Below are 13,999 nucleotides of genomic sequence, written 5' to 3' on the forward strand. Positions count from 1 at the left end.
ACACCCTAGCGTGGCCTTTGCTAGGTACACCTCGGATAATGCACCAATCAACCTGTCTCCACAAGAAAATGCCATCTTGAGCTTTAGCTGCCACATAGAATAATGAATTGCAGACAACTCCACATTCATGATTCCCCATTCGTTGAACTGCGAACACATCACATTAAAAAAAAATCCTCTGAACCTTGAACTGTCGACACATGACGCCCAAAATTCTCTGACAATGAACTAGGAACTCATCCCATCCATAGTCTGCTACCAATGAACTACGAACACATCACGTCCATAGATTTGTCAAGCTGTTCCATGCCAGATGCATGTGCCTTGAACTCCGACACACGGGTCCAAATCACCAAAACGGGAGCACAGACTGTCCCTCTCTGCCACTCACATGCCTCTCTCTGGCTGAAGCACGTGGTAGCATCCATCCACCAAGCTAGAATGCTGGAGCATGTGCCAATGTAGTCCTCGCCACACCGACAGACGCCGTAGCATCCCTCTTAGAATCACTATCACTGTCATCCTCGTCAGCTTTGCCTTTGCCTTTGTCATTTGTCGAGCCTTGAGCTTTAGCTTTGGATTTGCAATCCCGATCCAAATGCCCTCGCTTTCCGCACTTATAACAACGGCTCCTGGACTTCTTATTGGATTCCGATGCAGCATGTGCCGATTCTACATCCTTCGGAACCCGAATCTTGCCTTGGGAAATGAGCACTGCTTCCTCCTCAATGAGAAAAGAGCTGAGATCATCAAATTCCAGCTTTTTCTTCGTGACTTGTAAGCGTAATGCCCTCGAGACCATCTCGTACTCCTCAGGCAACTTCGTAAGAACCAAGGCAGCTAACTGGGTACTAGTTAATGCACTATTCATAGCTGATAACTGATCATGGATAACCTTTGCCTTCATTAGAAGTGACTGCATAGAGGACCCGGTTTCAAACTTGATGGAAAACAACTGGCCGAGAAGGGTTACTGCTCGCATTGTTGAGTCTCGATCAAACATTCCTGCAAGCTTTGACCACATTTCCTTGGCAGTCTTTAAAGTCTGAATGGCAGGGGAAATTTCCTTGGTGAGAGATTCTGCAATCGCCGACATCGCCTTCGCATTGTGAGCTTCCCAATCCACAAGAGATTTGAGAAACTCCTCCTCCTGAAGACGTGTGAACCGATTGCTATCCCTTCGGGGACGTTCCTCCGAGCCATCAACAATGTCCCATAAGCCTTTTCTGCTAAACCATAGCCTCATGATCAAGTTCCAATGCGCATAGTTGTCGCCATTCAGTTTGTCGTCCTTGCTTGAACACGGGAGACCCATCTCATAAACTCCGTCCAAGATCTTCTCAGTCGATCCAAACCTCCTCTCCGTAGCCGACGCCCTCTTGTAATAGTCAACACAGTTGAAATCTCGTCCCGAGTCCTCGAGCACTTTGACCTGCAAGTCTTGGCCGCGTCCTGGATTCCACTCCCGAGGCTCCACCCTTGCGTCACCGGTGCCCTCCTGGCCTGCTATGATGCTGTCCAAAGCTCTAAAAAACTGGCCGACCAGCAACAGGGCAGGAAAACGCAAGCCCACAGCCAACCAGGAGAAAACGCAGCACTGAAGCTATTGCTCGCTGTAGCCGCTTGTGGTGTGCAACCTTGCGCCACCAAGCGCTACTGGAACGAAAAACGCAAGGTGCCGCCCCAGTCCCTCCTCACCTTGTCTGCAGCAACGCCGAAGTACAACAGCCCCTCGTCTGATAGCGAAGCCGAAGTACAACACAGCCCCTCGCCTGATAGCGAAGCCGAAGTACAGCAGCACTACACCACCTTTCACGATCGCCGCCAATACAGCACGCAAGCCAAAAAAAAACCGCAGCTCTTGTTCTCAACTGCTCCTACCTGCGCTTGAGGATCATTGAGCCACAAGCTCTGATACCATGTCAGAGTTGGTGCAGCGGAATACACACACACGTAGAGAGAAAAGTTGACGCAGAGAGAGAGAGAGAGAGCGAGAGAGAGGTTGGCGAACAACTTGAACTTGATTTAGCAATGAATAGATTGAATTTTACAATGGTTGGGCATGGGTATATATACCCTCTCAATGGAAATGGCCGACTCACTTAGATACGACTGAATCCACATGAGCTACTATATTTTAACAGATGTATGGATGTGAATGTGGATGTGGATGTATGGATGTGGATATGGATGTATGGATGTGAATGTGGATGTGGATGTGGATGTGGATGTATGGATGTGAATGTGGATGTGGATGTGGATGTATGGATGTGGATATGGATGTGAATATATGATATGTGATGTGAAGGAATCTGAAGTGAAGAGATGGAAAATGATGTGATTGGATGAGTACACATATAAATGGAATGTGGAATAAGTAATGTGGATTAATGAGGGATAATGTGGAAAAATGAGAGTTAATATAGAAATTGTATTTGTAAACTGTTTGTAAATGCTGTTTGTAAATGGGTGTTTTATGTCAAGAATGCTGGGGAAGCATTTTGACCGCCTTGTGATTAAGGTCGTGGAGACCTAACTGATAAAGTTGCAACTGCTGACGGAGAGTCAATGGAGGACGTCTCGCGTGGCAAGGTCGACCGAGGTCTTGACCAGCCTCGGTTCGATTAAAATGGTGAGCTTCCGGTACGGTGGATGAGGGACCAAGGAAGCGGCCTATGAGTGAAGCGCTAGGTCACCTGCGAAGGATCCTAGAGAGTGCTGACCATACGGTGCTCGGGCTCTGGGTCGCCTAGGATACCCACGCGTGCGTCGAGGAAGATATTGGAACAAGGAGTAAGAGTTGTTTTGTGAAACCGGGCATGGATCTGGTTGATTGACTTTGCAGGTCTTCAATGGATGAGTCCATGGCTCTTTTTATGGATCTGTTGGTTGATCTTGCTAATCTTCAACGAGAGTCCATCTTGATTTTTATAAGTGATTATATTGCCGAGCATTATGGGCTAGGAACTATTGAAAAGGCCCCTGAGTGGATAGGTGGTGAGCGTTCTAGTTGCCAATGATGCCATAGATACTCTGATGAAGGAATGATGGGAAATTATGAATCAACCGGATAAATTGGAAGATTGTGATTAGTGGTACTATGGTTTCATTAAAGGATTGTTTTAAAGTTAGCTGATGCTAAGAAAAAGGCAATTTCATATTGGGTGTGTAAGTGGTGTGGCTAGTTTTATGTTTGCATGAACTTCCGGCTAGGGGGCCTTGGAACTCTTTTCCTTGGTACCCGGGACAAAACCTAACCAAATTCCAAATTGGATCCCATCACTACAGTGGTTGGGCGGTTGGCTAACCCATGGGATTGGATGGGGTTAGGCTGGACTGATGGATCCATAAATCGAGACTCAACTTTTGTTATTACGATAGATAAAGTAAATCCCGGACAGTAATTGTTCTATGGATAGGAATCAACGGCTGTGCCTCTTGAATGGGGAAAAAAGCGTTGATCCCAATGATCCAAGTGCAAGTTTCTTCCTTGATCCGACCAAATATCTTATAGATGCAATTGGATCAGTTTGATCAGAAATGATCTTGACTATGTTAGAGTAAAAAGTTATCCTGGTGGAATCGCCCGTGCTTTCCGGTAGTAAAGGAAGTTTTTCCGGGTTTGGTTTTGGAACAACCGACGGATTAGTCTCTTATCCGGATATCCGTGGTGAGGCCCCGAGTGTGGGACCCCTGTCCCGCGCGAGAAGTGCTACTTCCGCTGCTAGTACCCCGAATCCGTTGCTCGGTGGGAACAGGGATCTCACACCCGTAATGATCAAGTCATCTACATAGATGACAACAAGCACAACCCCTCTATCACCATGTCTCACATACAACGAGAAATCTGCATTGGCTACATGAAAGCCAATAGTGACAAGATATTCAGAAATCTTGTCAGACCATGCTCTTGGTGCTTGTTTTAAGCCATACAAGGCTTTCTTCAACCTGCAAACTGATGTTCGGGGTGACTCACATCCTCATAACCAGGTGGCTACAACATATACACCTCTTGCAAATCCCCATGCAAGAATGCATTCTTTACATCCATCTGATGTAAAGACCATTGCTTTGACGTAGCCACTGCTATCACAACTCTCACTGTTGCCATCTTGGCAACTGGGCTGAAAGTTTCCTCATAATCAATGCCATATGTCTGCGCATATCCTTTGGCTACCAATCTAGCCTTATACCTATTTATGCTTCCATCACTGTTATGTTTTAGTTTGTACACCCATTTGCATCAAATGGCTTTCTTGTCTTTAGGCAATTGCACTAAATCCCAAGTTTCATTTCCATATAGTGCATCCATCTCCTCATCCACAGTTTTCTCCCAACACACATTTCCAACAGCCTCATCAATGCATGTGGGCTCTACAACCTGCACAATCTTTGCCATATATGCATAATGATGTGCCACATTACCATCATAGGTAAACCTCTGTAGCACAGGGTTTTTCACTCTCCCAGATCTTCGCAGCTTTGCATTCATGGCTTCCATAGCCTTCTTTACACCAGGTGTTCTCATAGCTGGGATCCCAAGCTCCTCATCAAGGCTCATCTTTGAGCCACTAGACTCTCCATCAACATGAGAATGCCCTGCAAAAATGTCAGGCATACCAAGGGGCTCAACCACTTTCTCTTTTCCTTTATGTGATGTACTAACCACATTTGCAGGACTGGTATTATGATGCAGCCTGCCACTCCATGGTTTATCAGCAGACCCACTAGATGAGGACTCTCCTGGTCCACTCAAAGTCTGTGAGATTGCTGACTTGCATTTTGTGCAACCACACTTCCACTCACATCAGCTCCAACAAGTTCTTTTTCAGTAGCATACCAGCTGCTCATCTCATAAAAAACAACATCCCTGCTTACCCTCAACTCACGTGTAGCAGGGTTATAACACCTGTATCCCTTTTGCTCAAGGGAATATCCAATAAACACACATTTTTCAGCTTTTGGATCCAGCTTAGTTCTCAGCTCATCTGGCACATGCACATATGCAATGCATCCAAGAACTTTCAGATGAGACAAATCAAGTTTTCTTCCAGTAAACCTCTCCTTTGGAGTTACATCATGTATGGCTGCAGTTGTCGGAGGTCTAGACACGCCCGAAACGCGTTTTCGACCTCGAAAATGTTGTCCAATAAGACTATATAGTTGCCCTATAGCTTTACTCCCGCGAAGAAAGCTCCTCAATCAGAGATCGTTTGCCGGTGCCTCCTGTAGAGCTCCCGACAAGGGTGTAGTCACCAACACAAATAGGGAAGAGTAGTTGAAGCTCTTACCCTTGTACCGCTTCCTGTAGTTCTCTTGCTTCTTGCAGCTCAGCCCTTAGCATGAACTTGGCTCTGATACCATGAAAAGATGCAGGGGGAAGAGAGCTTGAGCTCTTGCAAGCACACACACACTCACAAAACCCTAATAGAGAACACACCAGGTGAGAGGCTAAAAATCTTCTTCTTCTTTACTCAACACTCAACACTCAACACACCATATACAAGATAAGAGTACACATAATATGAAAGGTACTCAACCAATACATACAAGGGTTCTCTATAGTGTGAATCCAACTAAATGAGCTGGCACTATAACTATGCCAGTCTTTAGAATGGCTGTCACACAGCCTGTCATTCCACTGGCCGCATATCACCCAAGATCTCACCAACCATGCCAGTGGTGTAAGTGTGGGGCCTATCCACCAGGCGGGTCATCAGTGTCCACCGCCTCACTAGAGGAGCTCGATATCTCAACACCTTATACTAGCAAAGAAGACCTTCAAAGCTTCTGATGTTGCTTGAATATTTATCAAGGAAGTCCTCAAACTTTATAGTCTCCCAAAAAGGATAGTAAGTGATTGGGATTCTGACTTCACTTCAAAGTTCTGGCAGTCCTTATTTCAAGCCCTGGAAACTCATTTTTGCTTTAGCACATCTTATCATCCAAAGACCGATGGCGAGACTGAGAGAGTCAATCAAGTAATTGAAGACATTCTCAGAGCATATTGTGGATGGGAACCAAGAAGGTGGATTTAATACCTTCCTCTCTGGTAGAATTTACCTACAATACATCTTATCATCTGAGCATAGGAATGTCACCATTCAAAGCACTCTATAGGCAAGAATGCTTGTCTCCTCTAAATTTCTCTGATCCGACCATAAGAGTTGAGGCATTTAGGAAAATGCTCGAAGAGATGGAGGAACAAACCAAGGCAATCCAAAACAATATTAAAGCTGCCCAAGATCGACAAAAGCATTATGGTGACACCAAGAGGTCTGAAAGGATGTTCAAGGAAGGAGACAAAGTTCTTCTATGAGTGCGGCCCAAACGAAGTTCTCTATCACTTGGGAAATATAAGAAGCTCAGCCCTAGGTATTGTGCTCCCTATACAGTTATCAAGTGTCTAGGTAAAAGTGCCTATAAACTCCAACTCCCAGCCCATATTAAAGTCCACAATGTATTTCATGTAAGCTTGTTAAAACCTTATGTACCCAGTCTCGATCATATTCTTGATGATGAACAAGTTGTAATCCCTACTCAAGGAGTCCTTGAACTACAGCCCAGTAGGATCATAGATTTTAGGGACAGGCAACTCTGAAATAGAACTCTTGTAGAACATCTAGTACATTGAAAAGATTACCCTGAAGAGGATGCAACTTGGGAAGATGAAGCTACACTCTTAAAGGATTATCCCCAATTCATGATGAGATGAGGACATCTCGATTTCTTTAAGGGGGGAAGGACCCATCTTCACTAATAAAGAAATGTCCATGTAATAGATAAATTTATGAGTTTTTATGGTATAAAAATCAATGATTTTATTAAATGAGACATTTCTACTTAGAAGCTTTAAATTTTGAGCCCAAATTTGGAATCTACGTGCGATTTTACCCTAATATAGGATTTTACAGCATCCAAAACAGACACCGGATCAAGCTTATACGTAAATTTTGGTTATTTTTAATTAAAAAGCGACGACCTTTAAACCTTAATAAATGCACGACCGGGCGTCTGATTGACAAACGGTCTGTACCCCAAGGACCAGGAGAAAATCTTGAACAAAAAAACAAAATCGTCCCCCGGGGCGGTCCGCCACGCAAATCGAGGCCGACGTCCCAAATTTAGGGACCTCGCCCCAAAATTTAGACCGTACACACTTATCGGGGTGCCCGTACGATGGCCACACAAGAACCGGGATAGCCACCCACTGTGTGGTCCACACGCACCGCTACGTGGACACCCATGCTGCCCCTGACCAGATAAGGTACATGCGTACCACTCCTTTCCCTGTTAACCGACACCGTATCTTTCCCCCTGAGCCATGCAAGCCATTGATCTACAGCCTTTGCTGGTACACCGTCCTTTCGTCCTTGCTTTGTGCAGCGCCCATACCCGTACTCCAAAATTCTATAAACCCCCGCCGGGGTGCTCCATGGACAGCAACACGCATTTCTGCGTAGCCTATGCTCTGCTGTGCCGCTATCTGTACCGTCGTTTGTGTGAGATCCCACTGCCCCCTCTGCACACCGGATTCCTGGGTGGTAGCAGCGGAAGTAGCTTCCTCTTGCGCGGGGCAGGGTTTCTCACTCGAGGCCTCGCCCTCGAATGTCCGCACACGAGACTAAGCTGGTGGTCATTCCGAAAACCGAAACCGGGAAAATTTCCCATGCCCGAAAAGCGGAGATGATTCCACCATTTAGAATAATTATATTTCAATCCATTTGCATTGTTTCTCATTTTTCTCAATGTAGACCATCATTAAAATCGAATATATAAAAGGTACGACTCTCTTACGCTTAAGTTTCATCTTTATTATTCAAGTTTATTTCAACTTCAAATGTAAATTAATCTTTCATCATTTAGACTTGTTCACTTAATCAAAATTGTTAGAATTGTACTAGTCATTCACGTTTATATTTGCGCTTAAACTTTTGATGTATTAAAAAATCCATTTTATCTACTCTTCATAATCTCACACCCTCTCTAGTAGCTTTTCAACTCAAGGTTAGTATTTCCTATCCATAATCAATTTATATGTTATAATGTTAAGTTTCTTGTGGATTTTTTTTAACAACTCACGTACCTTTGAGTATAAAAATTCTTTTGATAAATAATTTCAATGACACCAACGATGGAGGTATGTATATATATTCACTTCCTTTTATACAACTTTTTCATAAATATAAATCTATAATATTTTTCCAATCTAATTAGAACCTAATTAATAAACCATAGATTTGACATTAAGATTATTTCAAGTTCAGTAACTTAAATAAAATTTCTAGATAAAGAAAATTTATTTCAGAATTTAAGTTTCAAAGGGAACTGGCCACTCCACCTCAAACTTCTATTCTAAAGGAAGTGATGTATGGAATTAATCTGGTAGCATGGGACATCAAATTGGTTTCATATACTTACTCCAGACACATTTATGTTTTCTATCTTTTACCATCCTATGTGTGTATGTGCAACGCACCTATGTGGTATGGGACACTTAAACTCATCTTACATACATTCATTTGATTGGTTCATTGCATATGCATTATTATGTGTATATCTAGTCTTCCACACCAATCATGAAGCCATCCTCTGATGTGTTTATGCAATTGTATATCGGGGACGCCAGTATATGGCATGCTTTTGGGCCTCCACTATTTGTTTCAATTGGTTCGTATGGAGGGGTGATTCCCGGGTTACTTATGCCTGGCAAACATGTGTGTGGCTATTATTTGAATACTTATGGGTTGTCTATATCTCAAGACGACATTGGGATTAATTGATATATTCAATTAATTGTTTAACTAATGTGGACAGTGTTACATCGTATCATTTTCGCGCATTGCTACATATATTAGTAAATAATACTAGTCATAATATATATATATATATATATATATATATATATATATATATGTATATGGTGTCGATCGTATTTTATTTTTATTAGAACTCGCGTGGGCACTTTTCATAAACTTATAGTTTTTTTTCAAAATTGGTTATAAAACCCCCTCCTATAAATGTAATTCTGAAACTTTCTTAAATTAATATACCCCTCCTCCTGATGAACTCATGTGCTACACTTACATATTTTTAGGTGAAGCCACTGGGGCACGTTTGCATCAATTAGTTGTGCTCATACTTTCCATTAAATATAAACATGGATTTATGGTGTCAAAACAGATCCACTTATCCTGTACATGCATTTCAAGGATTTGAGTCTCAAGCTCAAGGGGCAAAGACAAGATTACCACCATTACTCTCACAACAAGTGTCATGGCAACATGTATTCACCTTACATCCACAAAGACATTGTTAAATATATAATATTTAAATATGATTTTCTTATTCTTCACCTTCTATAGTGGTATAGATTCTTCAATGTGTTTAAGCTCACCTATTAGTTATAGAATAGCCAAGTTTTGTTGAAGTCTCACATTACTCACAATATATGGTTATGGTAGACCAAATACCCTTAGGCAAAAAGGTTTAAGACCTTTGAATCATAGCTTGGAGATAGCACAATATCCCTTAAATCTACTTATTTCAACTGTATATCACAAGCCTCCACCGCCTCCTCTGGCTCATGAAGGTCTTTCAAAACTTTCTTCCTATGAAGGGGTCAAAACACTATGGAAGCTTAAGCATCTCAATCACATCATGGTATTGCTTGAGGACTCACTATGTTCTTTGAGACAACCCTTCAACTTTTTCAAGATAACCTCAAGCTAGTTTCACTGCTACAAGATCTTTGGCCTTTGACGGTTAGTTTTGTGGCGGTACTTGCATCATCAAAATGAATGTCGGAAAGACCATCTATGTTCAGGTCATCGTAAGAGCGTCAAAATATGTGTCGAGGGATAACATCTATACTGGCATCGAAAAAAGCGTCGAAAGCATAACCTTTTTTTTGTTTTTTGACGTTTGGTCTGATTTTTGAAAAAAGTTCAAGTGTTTTTAGTTCTCATAGTCCTAATCAACCCACATTTTAGTTACTTTTCAAACAAATACAAAGATATATACAGAAATATTTATAAAAAATTAATATGACAATATTTGTCTGCCAAAGCTTGCACTAATGATCCCAAATACAAGGATATATGTAGCGATATTTACAAGAAATTATGACAAGTGTCTGCCAAACCTAACATTAATGGTACCAAACAAGAAAACTGTGACAAAAACATATATTTCTTGTCAAATAAAAAAGAAATAAGATGTTATAGCTCATTCATGGGCTCTCTCATCTTCCTTGGCTCCAAATACATCTATTTCTAGAAAGATCTATCCACATCTGCATCTTCATCATGACTTGCACGTATGAATTCGACGAGAAGGACTATACATCCATTCATGGCTCAAGACTTGGGACTTAAAAGCACATTACATAGTACATACATAGCTCATGAGTGATGACACAAAAGGGAAGAGAAGGACTCTTTCCTGGTTTCAATGATCCTTCGAGAGGTTCGAGAAAGAGGATCTCGCGCTTTGTTTTTCTCTCTCTAGATGCAAACAGAAAATACATGACACATGGCATGCAACGTTTGATTGCTCTTTCAATTATCTCATGAATGTCATGATAACACAGCCAATGGATGTTGCCTACACATTCTACTTGCACACGATCACGAGCTGAACAATGATATTCTCTCCACCCAAAATATTATAATAAGATATGGTCTATAGCTTCCAAATATATATGCATATGGTTCATTATCCAAGTGTTACATTTTTCACATCGTATCATTTTCGCACATTGCTACATATATTAGTAAATAATACTAGTCATAATATATATATATATATATTATTTTTATTAGAACTCGCGTGGGCGCTTGCTCCCGGCGGCGGCAGCATAAGTTGCCGCCACGCGGGAGGCGAGTGCGGGAGCAGCTGCGAGGGATCTGGGAGGGTGTTTCTCCGAGAAGCGGTACTGTGATGAGCTTATGCCCAGTCCGAAGTCCGCGTACACATCAGTGGTCTCCCCCTCGAAGTCGCTCAGGTTCAGTGAGGCCGCTCCCGCAACGTGAGCAAGGGCCGAGACGCCGAGCTCTGACACAAACAGGCCCGTGCGGTGGGGCAGGATGCGGTGCGTGAAGCAGCGCGGCGTTGCCAGAGTGATGGTGTGCTCGCTGGTGACCCGATTACCGTCCAGCTGGACGGCGAAGATGGCATCCGCACCGGTGCTGTGGGAGAGCAAGGAAGAGCCCAGCAGCCACATTCGTAAGGTTGGTTGGAGCTTGGCATCCTGCTTCAGCTTCTTGGCGGCCTCATAATCCCAATCAAATGCCAGGTGGATGAGGCCGGCATTGGCTCCCGCTTGCGTGCTGAGATGGAACCATTTGATTTCGCCCGTTCCAGAGATGCGACCGAACGTCCCTGTCCCACCCGAGGCGCCACCCAGAAGCACAAACCACACATTGCCGTCTGGCCCGGAAATCAGCCCCACCGGCGTGCTGCCCTCGGACGCCGGGATGTCTTCTTCGACGGCCTGGCCGGTGGCCGAATCCAACCGCCATATCTTGCTGCTCTGGTCCAGGCTGGCGTACACGTCGCCACTTGTGGGGTGGATGGCCACCTTGCAGCTGGTCCAGAGGTCGTCCCCATTCTCGAGGACGCAGTGGGGGCCCTCCACGGAGGCGGGGAGCTGTATGATTTGCACCACCGCGGGATCCTTGCCCGCGGCCAGGCTCAGGCGGATGAGGGCGGCCTTGAACTGTAGCGTGGCCCAAACCTGGCCCGGGTGCTCCCGAGACGCGGCAAGCCCGTGCAACCTGGTGCAGGAGAGCGGGCGCCCCGTGGCCGGGTCCAGCTCCACCTTCACCAGACTGCTGTTGGTTTGCTGGCTCACTAACAGCAGGTGCTCGCCCACCACGGCCATCTCGTGTGTCTGCATGGCGCCCGGCATGGGGTACTCCGTCACCACTTTGGGCACCTTTACCACCTCTACGGGGGGTGGGCAGTGCGGTGCTGGCCTAATCATCACCAGCTTCTCACCACCAAACGTCGAGTCGTCGACATGCATAGCAGTAGGCGCAGGGCCTAATCATCACCAGCTTCTCACCACCAAACGTCGAGTCGTCGACATGCATAGCAGTAGGCGCAGAGCCAGCTTCATGCCCGACGCCGCGTACGGATGAAGCATCGGCATCGGCATCGGCCGCAGCAGCAGTAGGACCAGCCATATACTTATATAAATAATAGAAACAGATTGATTAAGCAGCTAATATGCAGGACAGAGCTAGTATGTGTTATGTATGCGTAGAAGCTGGTAGTTATAGCTAGTAGTGCTCTTAGGATTCAACAACCGGAGTGTGGAGGACTGCCGCTGTATGCTGTACGTTTTATATGCGCCGGTGGGCAGTTTCTCCTCGGCGGAAGCGATTCGTAGTAAAGGGAAGGGGAAGGGCGCTCAAAGCGAATGCCTATTCCATGCGTAATCAGGCCACGCGTGCCAAAAGACTCCAGTCTTTCCAGCAGAGCAAGATGCGATCGATGGATCATGCGTCTTTAATTGTGTGAGATAGACGAAACAATCAGTCCGATCGATGCGCAGGCGTCGGCGAGAGCGCCTGATTGAATGAAAAAGGCGGCACGTCCTAATTCATCGGTGGGGAACCACCCCTCTTCGAACATTCTTATAAGGCTTTTGATCTTCCGGTGACCTGCAATTTGAAGCAACGCTTAATTCCTTCCACTCACCGCCGTAATTTGAGTGGTTGGTTTGCCAACTCTCTCTCGCGCGCGTTGTCACCACCACCATGGTATCATGTATGGCGTGTCTTTTGAAAAAGTGCTGCTCTACGCAAGCCTTAATTACAAATGTTTGGATATCCATGTGGATGCGTAAATATTATTAACCTCACATCTAGCCTACCTTCTTTGTTTTTCAAGCTTCACTACTCTTCTCTCCATGACTTGATTTGAAATTCTGTTTTGAAGTTTTGTCACTGTTGGTGGATGTGGAGGAGGCTAACCTTTTTCTAGAGAGCGAACACCTTTTATTTAATGATGACACTAGTGAGTCTAGTGGGTGTAGCCAAGTACATCGCATGTGTGTGTGTGTGTGTGTGTGAGAGAGAGAGAGAGAGAGAGAGAGAGAGAGAGAGAGAGAGAATTACATCATAGCCAAGTGCATAAGGTGTATATAATGGCATTGAAGTGTGAGGATTGCAACTTGAACATGGGATCTCTTCGCTAGAATATGTGTGATTCCTATACTACTAAGGATTGCTATACTACTAAGAGAGAGAGAGAGAGAGAGAGAGAGAGAGAGAGAGAGAGACTACAACAAAAAGCTACGTCTAGAAGAATATATATATGGAAAAAAACCTTTAGGTGACTATCAACGCGGCTATACTCGTGGCTATGAGCACACGGCTAAAGTCATGCATATAAATGCAGATATAGTTGTGTCTGTTTAGCAGCGTATGTAGCTTCTAACTATCTACAAGAAAAAAGTGGGGACAAAATGGGGGAGAGATATGGGGACATGTGTCTCCACATCTCTCTTCCATTCTATGCATGCTTTTTTTAAAATCACATTATTTAAACACTACTCAATCACATTTTTTTAAAAATACTTAAACACTTAAACACGTAAAACATAAAAAATAATTGTAATATAATTATGTCATGGATTATATTAAAAGTTATATACATAGTTGTAAATTACATAAGGTGTTCATGTCCAAAAATAAATAAAGATGAAGACATTAAAAACTAATTCAATTAATGCATCATCTTCTTCTTCATCTTTATCTACACCCGCATCTTCACACCACGTGCACCACCACCTTCATCACCACCATCACTTTCAACATCGTCTTGCTACATTAAATAGTGATACAATGTAAAAAGGTTAGCCACAAGCATTCTTCAAGAACCTACAATATCCTTATAATTTTGACATATCATATCCTTAATAAATAATATTTGAAATTCTCTCAAATCCATTGTAGGCTCATGAAAAGGATGCTTCCTTCCGACAACAAGA

General features: G+C 43.8%; 1 protein-coding gene across 1 annotated transcript; it reads right to left on the reverse strand.

The window, feature by feature from the left end:
* Positions 1 to 10,819: 10,819 nt before the first annotated feature.
* On the reverse strand, positions 10,820 to 12,740 carry LOC147632602 (uncharacterized). The gene has a single exon (XM_086807024.1). The coding sequence runs from the start codon at positions 12,026 to 12,028 to the stop codon at positions 10,820 to 10,822; it is 1,209 nt and encodes a 402-aa protein (XP_086663150.1). The 5' UTR covers positions 12,029 to 12,740.
* Positions 12,741 to 13,999: the final 1,259 nt, after the last annotated feature.

This window comes from Cibotium barometz, chromosome 13, assembly GCF_041138505.1.
Source record: "Cibotium barometz isolate CiBa-2024 chromosome 13, ASM4113850v1, whole genome shotgun sequence".
Taxonomy (NCBI): domain Eukaryota; kingdom Viridiplantae; phylum Streptophyta; class Polypodiopsida; order Cyatheales; family Cibotiaceae; genus Cibotium; species Cibotium barometz.

Excerpts from the sequence above, each read along its gene's own strand:
- LOC147632602 (XM_086807024.1), bottom strand. The coding sequence starts at position 12,028 with ATGCATGTCGACGACTCGACGTTTGGTGGTGAGAAGCTGGTGATGATT.